General features: G+C 39.2%; 1 protein-coding gene across 1 annotated transcript; it reads left to right on the top strand.

Moving 5' to 3' along the window:
- The first annotated feature begins 2622 nt into the window (after positions 1-2622).
- On the top strand, positions 2623-15594 carry mxra5b (matrix-remodelling associated 5b). The gene is made up of 7 exons (XM_055214776.2): positions 2623-3160; positions 3482-3689; positions 4316-4445; positions 4685-5069; positions 6075-10178; positions 11272-12172; positions 13006-15594. The coding sequence occupies exons 2-7, from the start codon at positions 3505-3507 to the stop codon at positions 14909-14911; spliced, it is 7611 nt and encodes a 2536-aa protein (XP_055070751.2). The 5' UTR covers positions 2623-3160; positions 3482-3504; the 3' UTR covers positions 14912-15594.
- The last annotated feature ends 425 nt before the right edge of the window (positions 15595-16019 follow it).

Genomic DNA, 16019 nt, shown 5'->3' with positions numbered 1-16019 from the left:
GTATTTTAAAGCACATTGTGAATCAGTTAGATGTCTTTAGAAACAGAAAAGCAACAAACAGCCAGAGTAATTGTATTTTAATATGCTCTGTATTTTATTATCTTTTATTAGTTGGAGATCTTTGTGAACTTCCTTTGGTTCTGTAGAGAAGATGTTGACCATCTGTAGATCTTCAGTTCATCTGCGCACTGCCAGAAGAGATGCTGACATAAAGTTCAGAAATAATCAGCATAAATATGAAAGGCAACTAATGCTCTGTCATTTTAGATTTAATATAAGCAGAAAAGATCAATCTGCTGATCATATAAGTTATACAAGATGCAGTTGAATGATGGAAAGATGGATCGTATCTTATGTGTTATAAATCTAGATTTGGAAATGTGTTCCTGCAGATTGTGAGTCTGTAAGAAGTCATTACAAACCCACCTGAGACCTATTAAGACAAATGTGAACAAGAACAACCTCTTATAAAACAGGTTTAGTTAAAAAGCACATTAACTTACCTGCCAGGAACATTAATGCAAATAAAAACAAAGGGCTTCTGTTTTAGTTTGGTAAAGCTGCTATTAAAAGCAGCAATGCAGTTCTCGCAAAGTAAGATATTTTTAACTCTTTCTTTCTTCAGGATTTCCAGTCATGCTGAGCAAACAACTGCAGTCCTGTGTGCGGTCAGACTATCTTTTCTATTACAATATTAATACATATACACTGAGACTGAGACTGAGGTTGTTATCTCTCATGAAAGAAATGCAATACTGTAACAGATATTCTAATGGAGTTAAAGTTATAATGGTCTCTACTGGTAATGTGTTGGGTTTTATTTGTTGTTTTCTACTGGGATGTATTGGTGGATGAGAACCAACAGAAACCATTAAATCTTTATGGATTAGCACCCAAAACCCACTCCACAGAAGAATGTATAATGGTTTAGATGAAACAATGGTTCAATCTGTAATGAAAGCATTCAAGTTTCTCTTGTTATTTTTTAAATAAGGTCTGAGGTGAGTCACAACTTGATTATCACAGTTGTTTTGTAGTTATGTTTCAAAAATGTTTCAAACTATTTTTGTCATAAACTTCCATGATATTTTTGCAATAGTTAGTTTGAGTAGGTACTGTAAGTGCAGCCCAGTCTCCTGAAGATGCGTATAAATAGCACGAAGTGTAAAACTCGTGCAATACATACGCCAAATTCCACTTTGGCGTGCATATGATACGCAAGTCCTTCCCATTCACTTAAACGGGGCATCTTTTTTTGTCGTTTTATTTATTGGTTAATAAACCATTTTCGCTTGGGTTTAGGGTTAGAACAACTTTTTGTTATTTAAAAATGACATCCTAACCCAAACCCCAACTCTAACCCCAACTCCAAGCGACCATGGCTTAAATATGGACAAAAACATAGAGAAACCTGTATATTAAATAACCTTATTAAGCAAATCTGAAATCTAACCCTAAACCCAAGCGAGAATGGTTTAAAAAACAGAAAAAAATTGAGAAACCAATAAATAAAACGACAAAAAAAGATGCCCAGTTTAAGTGAATGGGAAGGACTTGCGTATCATATGCACGCCAAAGTGGAATTTGGCGTATGTATTGCACGAGTTTTACACTTCGTGCTATTTATACGCAACCTCAGGAGACTGGGTAGAGTGAACACAAAATCACAGATTTCTACTGCAACAACTAGTGTTAAGTTACTCAAAAAACATAATGAATCACTAGTTACTAATAACATATTCAATCATTTTCATTAGATTGCTATACAAATTACTCTCTCCAAAAAGTATTTAATTACTTATTACTTTCTAAATCCTATTTAGTAAATAATACAAAGATTGGCTTGAAACGATTCGAATAAATCATATAAAAGTACATCAATTATTCTGGTCACACTTTTTAAGCTCCAATTCTCATGTATGAGTTTAAGTATTTGTAGGAATTGGGTAGGATTAAGGATTTAGAATAAGGTTTTGCACAATCAGACATTAATATGTGCTTCATAAGTATTAATAAACAGCCAATATCTCAGTAATATTAATGCTAATTACCAACTAGTTAATAGTAAGAAACTACACTAGAGTGTTACCAACTTACCAAAGTATTTCAAGTGAGAAGGATACATAAAAACATGCCGTTTAACCTTAAGGTTTTGAATGTTGATGTTAAATCCACTATATGTCACTGATCTGTACAGTCAATTACATCAGAAGTTACAGTCATTAAATTACTAAGTAATCCCTTACTTTCTTAAGAAAAAAGTAACTAAACTACACTCTGCTAAAAAAAACAATAGACACCATCACAGAAATTCTATTGGTTTTATTGGGAATTGTATTGGTTCTAATGGAATATGGCCCAAAAAACACTACAGTGTAGTGGTTTTAATGGTAAAATGGTAATGGTTTTATTGTTTTTTTCAGCAGGGCAGTAACTAATTATTTAGTAACTAGTTACACCCAACAAGCATAAGTTTGAAGGTGATATTGTGTGTTAAGTATCTGAATCTTTCTTTCTCCTGGACAGTAATGGTAGAGTTGTTCTAGCTTTTAAATTTGAGTCAATAAAAAAATTAACTTCACTACAGTGAACATTTTTTAATTGTCGTTTTTTTTATTTTATTGAAAAGTATGATAACTAGCCCCAATCTCCCTGTTCCACTGCCCTGACTGAAACAAACAAACAGTGACAAGCACTTCATTCTTTGCTGAAATTATTTATAGTACAGAATGGTGTGGTCCATATGGTCTGGAGGTAGAGCTTAAAATAGCCCGGTTGTTTTCTAAAAGAGATATTCCCAGAGTTATGTCATTGATGTCTTTAATCAAACATAATCTTTAAATGCTAAACTTCTCTTGGTCTTGAATTGTTTTGCAGTGTTAGTTGTAGTGAAGTTATTTGTCTGGTTTAGAGCTCCTCCTCAGTCAAGCTTGAGTTTCAGTGGCGAGGAGACATCGTGAGGAGAATAAAGAGACTCTCTCGAGTGACTGGACGCTTATAACACAATCCTGTGGAAGTTATTCATTATATGATATGAAGCTTTCAAAATTCTGTTTCTGATATCAGCACAACTATCAGGTGTTTTACTGATGAGTTAACTCATGGACGCGCGAGCTGCTGTTTTAAAGAAATGAAGACTCGAAAACAAATCAACAGAAAGGTGAGAATATTTAAACATTAAACGCAAACTTTGATACTCGATCTTCAATATCATTCATTTCACTACACTATAGTTTATTTAATATTTCAGTTTTCAGACTTCAATTTATAAAAGGCTGTCGATTTTTTTAATGTCAAAATTATTTCCTTTTAGAATTTTAAATTAATAAAGTGAGAAATAAGAATTTATTGTATTTTCTGCCATTATGATATAATTCATATTCCTGTATGAGTTTTTGTCAATAAATTGTGTTCTTCTCCAGTTGAGCTGTGAACGCGCATTATATGTATGTAATAGCCTATGTATATTTGTGTGTGTTAGTGATAAAGGTCACGCGCATTAACATGGCCATCACGGGCTCTTCGTTCACGGGGCTGATACTGGTGTTGCTCGTGACTTTACCGGACTCGACCGGCGCATGCCCGCGTCCGTGCGCCTGTTACGCGCCCGGTGAAGTTCACTGTACCTTCCGCTCGCTCGTCACCGTGCCCGCGGGCATCTCGACACGCGCCCAGCGCGTAAATCTGGGGTAAATGACACAACATTACATCCACAGCATTTATTCTCTCATTTCAACATTCACTAACAGTTTCTAACACAATGAAGAATTGTATTGTTATTAATAAATAATAAATATTGCCATGCATGAAATAGAGTCTACTGTAAAATGTTTGCTCATTCAATTGACATACTGTATATTTTATAGGAGCTAGGCCTATATAGTACATGTAAATGTGTATCATCTTAAAATAAAAGCCTTAGTGTAGATCAAAGCTCTGTTCATTCTCTTAAACTTTATCATCATGTGTGCTTTTCCCACCTGATGACTGCAATTCTGTAGCTATCAACACATTGTAACAATATGAATACAACTTCAGTTTTGTATAGTATCAGTCTTAATTTTATTTAAAGTTTATTTATTTTATAGTTGTCTGTATGGATTAGGGTTAGCAACTTTACATCAACCTTATTTAATGCATTAGCCTTTAAGATGGTTTTTAAGAAATGAGAAACATAAATGCATTCATGTGTGTCCAGTCTTATGACACAGATATATTACACATGTCTGTTTGTATCATAAAATGTAAAGATTTTGTTTATAATGTTATTTCAGAAGAAATGAATCATGATAAAGCATCAGAATATGTTTAACAGGTTTAATGCTATAAATCACATCCCAGCGTTGGCCTTTGGTGGCCTCAGAAGACTGGAGCTCCTTATGATGCATGGAAATAATCTGCAGAAGATTCCAGATGGTGCATTTCAGGATCTTGTTTCCTTGCAGGTAAATATCTCTTCTGTAAAACAACTCATTCAGTTATTCATTAGTTCTGCATGGAAAACATGGGAATAAGTGTAAAGGTAATTACTAGTAATACTAAAATCAAAATGAAAACATTGATTGTTTAGAGAGAAAGCAGAGAAATTGTGCAGGTAGTGTTGATAAATGGCAGGCTATACATCATCATTAAACAGCAGGACGGTGCCTTGATGTCAAATGAATGAATGTGGGATTTTCTGCAGATTTTAAAAATGAGCTACAACAAGTTAAGTGTGATCACCGGTCACAGCTTCTCTGGTTTGACGGGTCTCATCAGACTACATCTAGACCACAACCTCATAGAGTTCATTCATCCAGATGCTTTCAGTGGGATGACATCGCTTCGCTTGCTTCATCTAGAGGGCAACCATCTCCAGAAGCTTCACCCTGCTACTTTCAGCACCTTCTCACTGCTCCAGCGCTTTCACATCTCCACACTGAAGCATCTTTATCTCTCTGATAATCTCCTGAGCACACTGCCTAAAGAGATGATGGGAAACCTGCCTCAGCTGGAGAACATCTTCTTGTACGGGAACCCGTGGAGCTGTGACTGCAGGATGAGTTGGCTGCAGGACTGGAGAAGTTCTGGTATGTTCTTCACACCATTACCACGTAGGGTAGAACAATACATCAATGCCACACATAAAATATCAATACGAGGTATCTTTATTTTGACTCTCTCTGCATCCTCATTCCTTGACGTAACGTCCATCTATGCATTTCCACCAAAGCGCGCATTTTCATTTATTTTTATGTGCTAGTGTCAGCTAGTGAATGCAATGCACAAACAAAGCAGTTGTAAGAGACAGAAGACGAGTGTGACTGCTATCGGACGCAAATCAAGGGTCTAAAATTATTTTCTATTTGTAAAATGGATTGGACAAACAGATTGGCAGAAAACCTTTGTCAGCGCCAGCTGAAATACTAAAGACTTTTATTGTTGCCATCGTAAGCATGATTTTATGTGACATTTTTTCCCTCAGTATTTTTTTATTTAAAAAAGAGTTTTTTTTTAGTTTGTTGTTGTACCAATTGGGATGGAGATTGTGCCTTTTTAAAGAGTTTTATTAAACGTTCATGTAACTACTTAACTAGGCACGTAATATGAAAGTATTGACAAAGTATTCATACTGAACCGTAATTGCATCAAATACAAGTTTGATATATCAGCAAATATCGCACAGTTGAAGTCAAATTTGTATCGTATGAACTGTCCGAATACCACATGCTTTAAATGTCTAATTTCATTTCACACTATAGTAAATATAATTTAATCATTTTTAGAATTTTTGCATAGTAGCAAACTGTAGGCCTACAGTAAGTTCAGAGTACATATAGTATTATTTCATATTATTATCAAAGATGGATAATAAAAATGTACAATATTTTTGTATAAATGTTCTTCAACGAACATTTAACAATTTGCAAAAATAATTTTTTCAAAATGTAATCCCAAATTTCTTATAAGGTTCACAAAAAAAACTGTTTGAGCTTTAAGATATATCAGAACATAATTCTGATGTCTTGATCTTTTCAAATATTAAATTCGACTTAATCTTCTAAAGTCTTGCGTTTCTCTTTATCTTTTCCCAGGAGTGGTGAAATGTAAAAAGGACAGAACATTTGCCGATGGTCAGCTGTGTCCACGCTGCTCCTCTCCAAAACAGCTGATGGGAAAAGATATCTCAGATGTTAAAGAGTTTATTTGTACAGGACCAGCCATCAGCTCTTCAGGAAAAGACATTTTACATGAAGAGAACATCAGTGAACTTCTGCCCATTGACAGGATCAAAGAGCCTTTTGGAAACGTCTCTTTTAGTTTATCAGATGAGCACGGGACCAAAGCAGATCTGTTCTGTCAAATACTTGAACCGAGCGACTCCACTAAAATCAGCTGGAATTACACCAATTCTCAGCAGATCGCTGCTAACATGACTCTATTTTTTGATGTGGAATGTTCTTTTGACAGAGACAACTACGAAAGCTTATGGAGGCTCCTTGCGTACTACAGTGAAGTACCTGTGCGTCTGCGAAGGGAAATTATGTTAACCAGAGAGCCCGAGCTGAGCTACAGATACAAGCAGGACATTGAAAAGGATGCCTTCTATTACACCGGGGTGCGAGCCAACGTCTTAGCTCGGCCATCTTGGCTCATGCAGTCCTTTATGAACATTAAACTGAACAGGCCCTATTCTTCTTCCAAGAGCGTGCGACTCATTCTTAATACTCAGGTGTCAACCGTCACAGATGAAGACCTGATCAGACAGCAGAAGAGACCCTGGGTCATGATCGAACATGACAACAAAACTCAAACAACCTTCAGCTGTGTTGTGGGTGGTATGATTGAAATGAACTGTGTTGTTCGCAGCTCTGAGGATGCTGCCGTTCAGTGGATGTTGCCTGATGGTTCGAGGGTCAAAGTTTCAGCGAGCACACCTAACGACAGAGTGACCGTCTCTAGCACTGGCAAGCTTCACATCAAATCCGTTGACCACAGCGACGTTGGAGTTTATTACTGCATTGCTGAAGTCGTCGGAGATGTTGATATTGTGCCTTTTCGTTTGGCAGTCGTGGATTCGTCCACCCCTCTTCAGGGTGAAGAGATTGGAAGTGCTTTAACTAGATTTGTTGGTGAGTCTGCCACTTTGCCTTGTCTTTCTGTAGCAGCACCAGATGCTGTGGTGAATTGGATCTTTCCAGATGGCAGTATACTGAATTCCAAGGCAAACTCATCCACGGCTTTAATCTACTCCAATGGGACTTTGTTCATTCCGTATAGCCAGCTGAACAACAATGGTTATCACAAATGTCTAGCCTTAAACCAATATGGTGTGGATGTTTTGGCTACTAAACTCACAGTCTTGGGAAGGAAAAGAATCCAGTCGCTCCAACCGTATCCCAGCAGACCGCAGTCTGCTGCAGGTGTCTCCACTAGAGTAAACGTTTTTTTGGAGGATGTGGAAGAGGCATCTGGAGATGATTCCAATACTCAAGAGCGAACACAGCACAACAGAATCTCCATGAATCGCAGAAGGGGTCCAAATGCCACAACACATGGACATTCATTTGGCAGACGTAGACGGCCCTTTAGAAAACAAAATAAATCTGACTTTGCAAACCAAAGAAGGGCTAATACAAAAAGCAAAATAGATCCACGCAAATGGGCTAATATTTTGACCAAAATTCGTGAGAAATCTGCTTCAAAAAATACATCATTTCATATTGTCCAAGGCAACACATTAGTAAATGTAGAAAGTCCAGGATTGATTGACAATACAGAAGGCTCATCTCCAGATGACTCTGGTCAACATGCTTACAACACAAAAGTGGTTAAAGTTACAGCTCATGTAGAGGAAGAGAATAAAAACATCAACCAAACTGCTCCTTCAGAGGTCGACACTAGTGCAGACAAAATGACTTACATCACAACTCCTCAATCTGTTTCTAATTATGGGATCACAGAGATAAATGTTGCAGAAGAGAGGCATGTGGGTACCATCAGTGGGGAACGGATAGAAAACAACCAAATATACTCAGGCCCTCTCATCAGACCTCCATCTGAGAGTGAGATTGAACTTAATTTCTCTAAGACTGGTGCTTTGGATTCAGGGGAAAATGGCAGCTCTTTATTGTCAACCACTTTAACCAGTAATACTGGACAAGAGGCTCCATCTGGCTCTGTGCAATTAATAGCAAGAAATAACTTGAGCTCCAGACAACGAGCATTTGGAAGCAGGCGGCGAAAAAAATTAAGAAGGCCATTCTTGAAGCCCACTATAAGCAGCCCACGGTCAGCTTATATATACCCCACAATCCCAGCTGGAGACACAAAAGTCTATTCAACCTCTGGTACTACTGGCCCCATATACCCCACAATCCCAACAGGAGACACAAAAGTCTTTTCAACTTCTGGTACTACTGGTCCCATATACCCCACAATCCCAACAGGAGACACAAAAGTCTTTTCAACCTCTGGTACTACTGGTCCAATATACCCCACAATCCCAACAGGTGACACAAAAGTCTATTCAACCTCTGGTACTACTGGCCCCATATACCCCACAATCCCAACAGGAGACACAAAAGTCTATTCAACCTCTGGTACTACTGGCCCCATATACCCCACAATCCCAACAGGTGACATAGATGTCTATTTAACCTCTGGTACTACTGGCCCCATATACCCCACAATCCCAACTGGGGACGCATCAATTTATCCAACCACTGTGAATACTGCCTACATACACCCTACAGTCACGACTGGAGACACATCCGTCTATCCAACCTCTGGAGCCCATATATACTCCGCAATCCCAACAGGTGATATAAAAGTCTTTTCAACCTCTGGTACTACTTTCCCCATACACCCCTCAATCCCAACTGGGGACGCATCAATCTATCCAACTACTGGAGATACTACTCACATATACCCTACAGTCACACTTGGAGGAACATCTTCCTATCTGACATCTGGAGATACAGACCACATATACCCTACAGTGCTGAGAGCATTACCAGGTGGAAATAGTGTCAAAAACAAAGTAGACAAAAAAGAGGGTGGAAAGAGTCTGTATACAGGAGAGAGGATGGATAAATACTTGACTCCCAAAGAAGTAGATCCAACATCTTCACCTGGTACTGGCCATGTCCCACTGACAACAGCTTTACAGGTGGCTAACAGTGAGACAGAGGCAACTGGAAGCAGTTTTACTCTGAACCTAGGCGAGTCTCCGATGGATGTCCTTCGCTTATCTGTATCACACTCTGATGGTAAAGGAGAGAATCATGCTTTGAGTAGAACTAGTGCTGGAGAAAATAACCCTCTAACTTCAGTTCCACCACAGAATAACTCACTGTTACATGTGACTCACAAGTTTAATAACCAATCAATTCAAAATCAAGTATCTTTTCCATTAACAACAGAGGCACCTACAAAATCCATAAGCTCTGTGGCCACAAGTTCACATACATTCGTTGCTACTTTCATTGAAAACAATGATTTTGTCATTTCAAAATCAGTTTCTGGGGTAGATTACAGAGAACAGTCAGTCCTAACACATGATAAACCTTTGATTGTTCCAGCAGCATCCACGTATTCTTCACCCATTACAACAGTGCCCACCTCTGCCACCAGTATTTCCATTACAACCCAACACAGGGGAACAACACCATCTATTGACCTGCCTACAGCAAGCACATTATCTTTAACCAACACTGAAAGGTCTGCTGTCCAGCTAACACCTGGCCTTCCTGTACAAGACAACAGAATTCCATTTCACTCAAGAAATCCTGAAACAAACTTTATAGTCAAAGAAAATGGAAGAATCCCCACCACAAATAACAAATATCCTTTCTATTACGGAAGACATCCCTCTCGAAATATTCAGCCCAATATTATCAGAAGTTCATCTGTGGATATAAAGTCTATCAAAAACATCCAAACTACAACAACTGCTGTACACAGTCAAAGCACACAGTCAAAGCAGAAGATTCAGGCAGAAGGGGAATCAGTGAACAAGAAGTGGAGTGAAGTTCTGTCTCAAACCCATCAAACGCTTTCTACTCTTCAGAAGAGACCCAGAATTACCACAGCTAAATTTCACACAGTCACTGTAGATGCTGGCTCACGTCTGCAGGTGCCTTGTGATTCTGTGGGGGATCCCCAACCTTTCTTGAGCTGGACAAAAGTCTCCACAGGTAAGTCCACAGATAAAATTTGATGAGATGTGATGTAATGTGATGCTGTGTGATGTGATGAGATTTGATGAGATGTGGTGTGATGTGATGAGATGTGATGTGATAAGATGTAATGAGATTTGATGAGATGTGATTTGATGTGATGAAATGTCATGAGATGTAATGTGTGATGTGATGTGATGTGATGTGATGTGATGTGATGTGATGTGATGTGATGTGACGAGACGTGACGTGATGAGACGAGACGAGACGAGACGAGACGAGACAAGACGTGAGAATCAGAAAGAACGTTATGGAGTGTTAATGCAAGAATTTTTCTTTGATGAAGGAAGCGTTTAGTACACACATTTAAGTATAACAACAATAAGACATATAATAATATAATTTTTTATGATAAAAATAAAAATAATAATAGAATTAAAGTTAAATATATCTATACTTTTAAAATATAAAAGACAACTGTAATATGTGATCCTAATTTATATCCAGTATGTTCATCTATACAACATGGAGCAATGAGATGTGATGAAAAAGCGATTATCTTTAAAGGAGTTAAATACACATGATCTTGTTATATAAACAGTGAAATATTACACTTGTGAAGAGATAGAGACGGCCGGAGGGAATAAAGTTTCTCTTGTGCTTAGATGTTCTTATATTCAGTGCTCTACAGTATAAAGCACCATCAGGAATGTCAATCATATGAATAAAAGCAACAGTAAAATAAACAACGATTCTTATGACTACAGATTAAGAATGTGTTATTTCTGAAAGTGTCCAATAGGAAAAAAGTTGCAGGATTGATTTATTCACATATTGTTCTGTTTTAGTTTCATTTGTGAGATTGTTGTTGACATTTTTAAGGCATGATGCAGCTGTTGTGTGTGGTTTTTAATTTGAATCTGATCTGTTAAAATCAACACAAATGAAAGCAATGTGTATGACAATGCCTATCTGAAATAACTATTGTCCATTTGTGGGTATTGATTTTACATACTATGCAATATGCTTTACATGTCAGAATTTACACACACACAAACTGATGGTTCACATTCAACACAGTCAAAACTCCTTCTCTGTTTTTCCCACACAGGAGCCATTATGTTATCAGATAGCAGAATCCAGAGATTTGAGGTTCACTCCAATGGAACGTTTGTCATCCACAATGTCCAGCTTCAGGACCGTGGCCAGTACCTTTGCACCGCTCGCAATCTGTACGGCTCAGATCGAATGACAGTGACTCTGGTGGTGTTGGCCCACGTTCCCAGGGTGACACTTCCACGTCATCGAGATGTAATGGTTTATTTAGGAAAGAGTGTTGTTCTGGAATGTAAAGCTCAAGGTCTTCCCACCCCAAACATAAGCTGGGTTCTTCCGGATCGCTCGGTGGTGCGTACTGTTAGCGGATCTGAACAGAGAGTTATGCTGCTCGCTAACGGAAGTCTGGAAATCAAGCACACCAATTACATGGACAGGGGCGTCTACAAATGCATCGCGAGCAACGCCGCTGGCGCGGACATGTTGTCAGTGAGACTTCAAATTTCAGCATTGCCTCCGATGATCCATCAGCAGCGCAGGGAGAATCGGACGATTCCCGACGGCCAGGCCGTGTACATCCACTGCACTTCCGAAGGCTTCCCGAGTCCGGCTCTCAGCTGGGTCACATTTAATGGCACGCAGATTCGCCCATCACAGTTCATCAATGACAACCTGTTTGTTTTCCCCAACGGGACGCTGTACATTCGCAAACCGACAGAACAGGATTCTGGGAATTATGAATGTGTAGCTGTGAATTCTGTAGGTGTGGCAATGAGAAGTGTGACTCTACATGTTAAGGGAAATTCCTCTATGGCTAAAATCATCTCCACCCCAGCACAGATGACAGATGTTCAGTATGGAGGTCAGCTGAGTTTAGATTGTACCGCCACTGGAACCCCAAATCCCAGGATCATCTGGAGAACACCATCTAAAAAACTGCTCGATGCACATTACAGGTACGAGAAGCTTCATTTAAAGTAACCTGCAGTGTGGCTCTGCTTAATAAATACATATTTTTTACTTAAACACATAATCTTGCCATGTCTCTGTAAATGTTTTCAGAATTAGCCATTTTTGCAGCTTGGTTGGTTTTTGCAGTAAATGCTCTTCAGTGTGGATGAGTTTTGAAACTAGAGTATGTTTAATGGTATCAGAAAACAGTTTGATCTTCTTAAAGGGACAATTAAAGGGGACATTTCATAAGACTTTTTTAAAAAGTCAAATAAATCTTTGGTGTCCCCAGAGTACGTAAGTTTTAGCTCAAAATACCCCATAGATAATTTAATATAACATGTTAAAATTGACACTTTGTAGGTGTGAGCAAAATTGTGCTGTTTGTGGCTGTGTCCTTTAAAATGCAAATGAGCTGATAATGCAAACACTGATCACCATAATGGTGGTTTGTTGAAATTAAAACTCAATTGTGCTGTCAATTATATTCAGTCTCTTTCTCTCTTTCTGCACTAAATGTCAGTGCCGTGGTTGGATAGCGGAGATTAAGAGGCAGTATTATTATAATAGATCTAATTATTATAATAATAAAATAATATAATATAATTCTGACATCACAAGGGGAGCCAAATTTCAATGATCTATTTGTTCACATGTTTGCCGAGAATGGTTTACCAAAACAAAGTTACTGGGTTGATCTTTTTCAGATTTTCTACGTTGATAGAAGCACTGGGGACCCAATTATAGCACTTAAACATAGAAACAGCCTGATTTTCATGAAATGTCCTTTTTAAATGTAATAAACTGTCACCATCTAACTGTCTACCTCTCATTTCAGCTTTGATCGAAGGATGAAAGTGTTCAGTAACGGCTCTTTAACCATCAGCCCAGTGACAGAGAAGGATGAGGGCGACTATCTTTGTGTGGCCAGAAACAAATTGGGCGATGATTATTTACTTCTGAGAGTCAAAGTGATAACAAAAGCTGCTAAAATCGAACACAAGCCACTAAACCACCACAAAGTGTCGTATGGAGGTGAGCTAAAGGTTGACTGCATCGCTTCCGGTCTTCCCAACCCAGAGATTGCGTGGAGTCTTCCGGACGGTACCGTGATTAACAGCGTCTTGCAGTCGGATGACAGCGGTGTCCGCAGGAAGAGATATGTGGTGTTTGACAACGGCACGCTCTATTTCAACGAGGTAGGCATGAAAGAGGAGGGCGACTACACGTGCTACGCAGAGAACCGCATCGGTAAAGATGAGATGAAGGTTAACATCAGGGTGGTGGCCAGCGTGCCAGTGATTCATAATAATACAGCTGATGCCATCAGAGTTCCTTACGGGAAGACGGCTGTGCTCACGTGTCGTGCTGAAGGAAAACCTGCTCCCGCTATCACATGGATGTCGCCGGTGAATCGTGTCATATCAGCAGTGTCAGACAAGCACCGAGTCACTGAAGATGGGACGCTGCACGTTCATAAGGTCCAGAGGTTTGACACTGGAAATTATACTTGTTTAGCTAGAAACGCTGTGGGAATAGACAGGAAAGTAATTCAAGTAGAAGTTCTTGTAGATGTCCCTGTTATTAACGGATTAAAGGACCCAGGAACCATCAGAAGAACTGTTATGAAAGATCATGACGTACTATTGGACTGCAGAACCGAAGGAAATCCAGTGCCGCAGATCACATGGGTGCTGCCCAACAACGTAGTGCTGCCAGCGCCGCATTATGGCTCAAGAATCACCGTACATCGCAACGGTTCCCTGGAGATTCGTGCCGCGCGCAAAAGTGATTCTGCCGTGTTTCTCTGCATTGCACGTAATGAAGGAGGAGAAGCCAAACTCCAAATCCAGCTCGATGTGACTGAAGATATAGAAAAGCCACGGTTAAGAGATTTACCTGTAGAGCACATCCCTTTAACTCATGGTGGATTAGTGACCTTAAACTGCTCTGTAGACGGCAGACCCACACCTGAGATTACCTGGATTTTACCCAATGGCACATCGCTCCTCAGAGGCTCCGGTGTTTTCCGCTTTCATCATAAACTCGATGGAAGTTTGCTTATTAGGGAACCTTCAGTTTCAGAGGCGGGCCGGTATCGATGTGTGGCCCATAACAGTGCCGGATATGTCGAACGGATCGTGATGCTGGAGTCCAGCAGAAAGCCAGACATACTCAACAAGTACAACTCTTTGGTCAGCATTGTTAACGGGGAGAATTTGGAGCTAAACTGTCAGGCGAGCGGTAAACCAGAACCTGAACTGACGTGGACTCTGCCCAGCGGTGTTATTTTAGCCAGGCCACAGCAAACGGGACGCTACGCTGTTCTGAGTAACGGTACCTTGAGCGTCCAAAGAGCGTCCGTTTACGACAGAGGTATATACGTCTGTCAGACGAATAACCAACATGGATCTTCCAGTCTGACGGTTTCCGTGATCGTAATCGCTTATCCTCCTCGCATCACCAGCGGCCCGGCGCCCGTCACGTACGCCAAACCCGGTGCGTCGCTTCAGCTCAACTGTTTAGCTCTCGCCACACCGAAAGCGGAGGTGATTTGGGAAATGCCCGAAGGCATCCAGTTCAAGGTCGGCACGCAGCCGCGACTCTACGGAAATAAATATCTCCATCCGCAGGGTTCATTAATCATTCAGAATCCCTCAAAAAAAGACAATGGATTATATAAGTGCACTGCCAAAAACGTGGTGGGTAGTGACAGCAAAGCAACATATGTCTATGTGTTTTAATGTCAAATGACTCACTTTACAGATGAGCCAGATGATCCGTGTGGACTATACTGTACAAACATTGCAATAGAGAAACTCAATATGATTTACTCAAGGTCGGGAACCGGGGAGAAGATTTGCTGTCCATGTAAAATCCATGGATTGAAATGAAACCTGATGATTTTACGTAGCAAACAAGTGTTCTCATGAAGCCAAAATGTTTAATTCACAGCAAACTTACCTTGAATTCACTGTAAATTGGTTTGGTTAGCCTCATTGTAAATAAATAAGTTTTTGAATGTCATGTATTGTAGTTCAGTTTCAGTGAATGAGAGTAAAACATGAATATTACTTTCTTTTCTGTGTATAAATGACATGAATGATAAAAAAAGACTCAGTAAGAGTACACACATATCTTCAGATGAGGATTTCTTACTGGTACTGAATAAAAGGATATTTCTATTTGATGTGTTCCTCTATGTTTCATGTGAATTGTTCGCTGAACCCAGATCAGTGCATTATAAAATATTTTCTCATGAAATCTACACACAGTGTTACCTTCAGTCTCATAAAGTGAATCTGACAGAAATCATCTGTAAGCGTCTTTAACATTAACTGTGGATGATGAATGATGTTACCAACCCTAAACTGTAAGGATGAGCGTGACTTTGTGTGAGTATCGTGTGTTTTATATTCATACTAGAGTTATTTACAAGTGTCTTTATTATTTTGGATAAAGTAAGAAAGTATTAAAGTAATAATAAAGTATAACTATTAAATGAATTAGGATAAACTAATAAATTATGACAAGGCAACTACTTGCAGCCAGCAACTGCCCATTAAAGCTTGACTGAGAGAGAGAGACGGGTGAGAGAGGCAGACAGACAGTATGAGAGAAAGACAGATGGGTAAAAGAGAAGTTGAAAACCAGCTGGTCATTAAACTAGTCTCTTGAAGTCTTTAGCGCAGCTGTTTGACAGTCACACATCTGATCTTTATGTCTTGGTTTATTTTCATCTGCTGAATGTTTGCTTCACTCTCTCTTGTGTCATTTCTTTTATTAATTGATTTTTTGTCGATGTTTTTCCACATTGGTCAGATCAGTCAGATCTTCTCTATATGATGTATT

Source organism: Misgurnus anguillicaudatus, chromosome 17, assembly GCF_027580225.2.
Source record: "Misgurnus anguillicaudatus chromosome 17, ASM2758022v2, whole genome shotgun sequence".
Taxonomy (NCBI): domain Eukaryota; kingdom Metazoa; phylum Chordata; class Actinopteri; order Cypriniformes; family Cobitidae; genus Misgurnus; species Misgurnus anguillicaudatus.
Note: the sequence above shows the minus strand (reverse complement) of the source record. Positions and strands in the feature narration are given on the sequence as shown.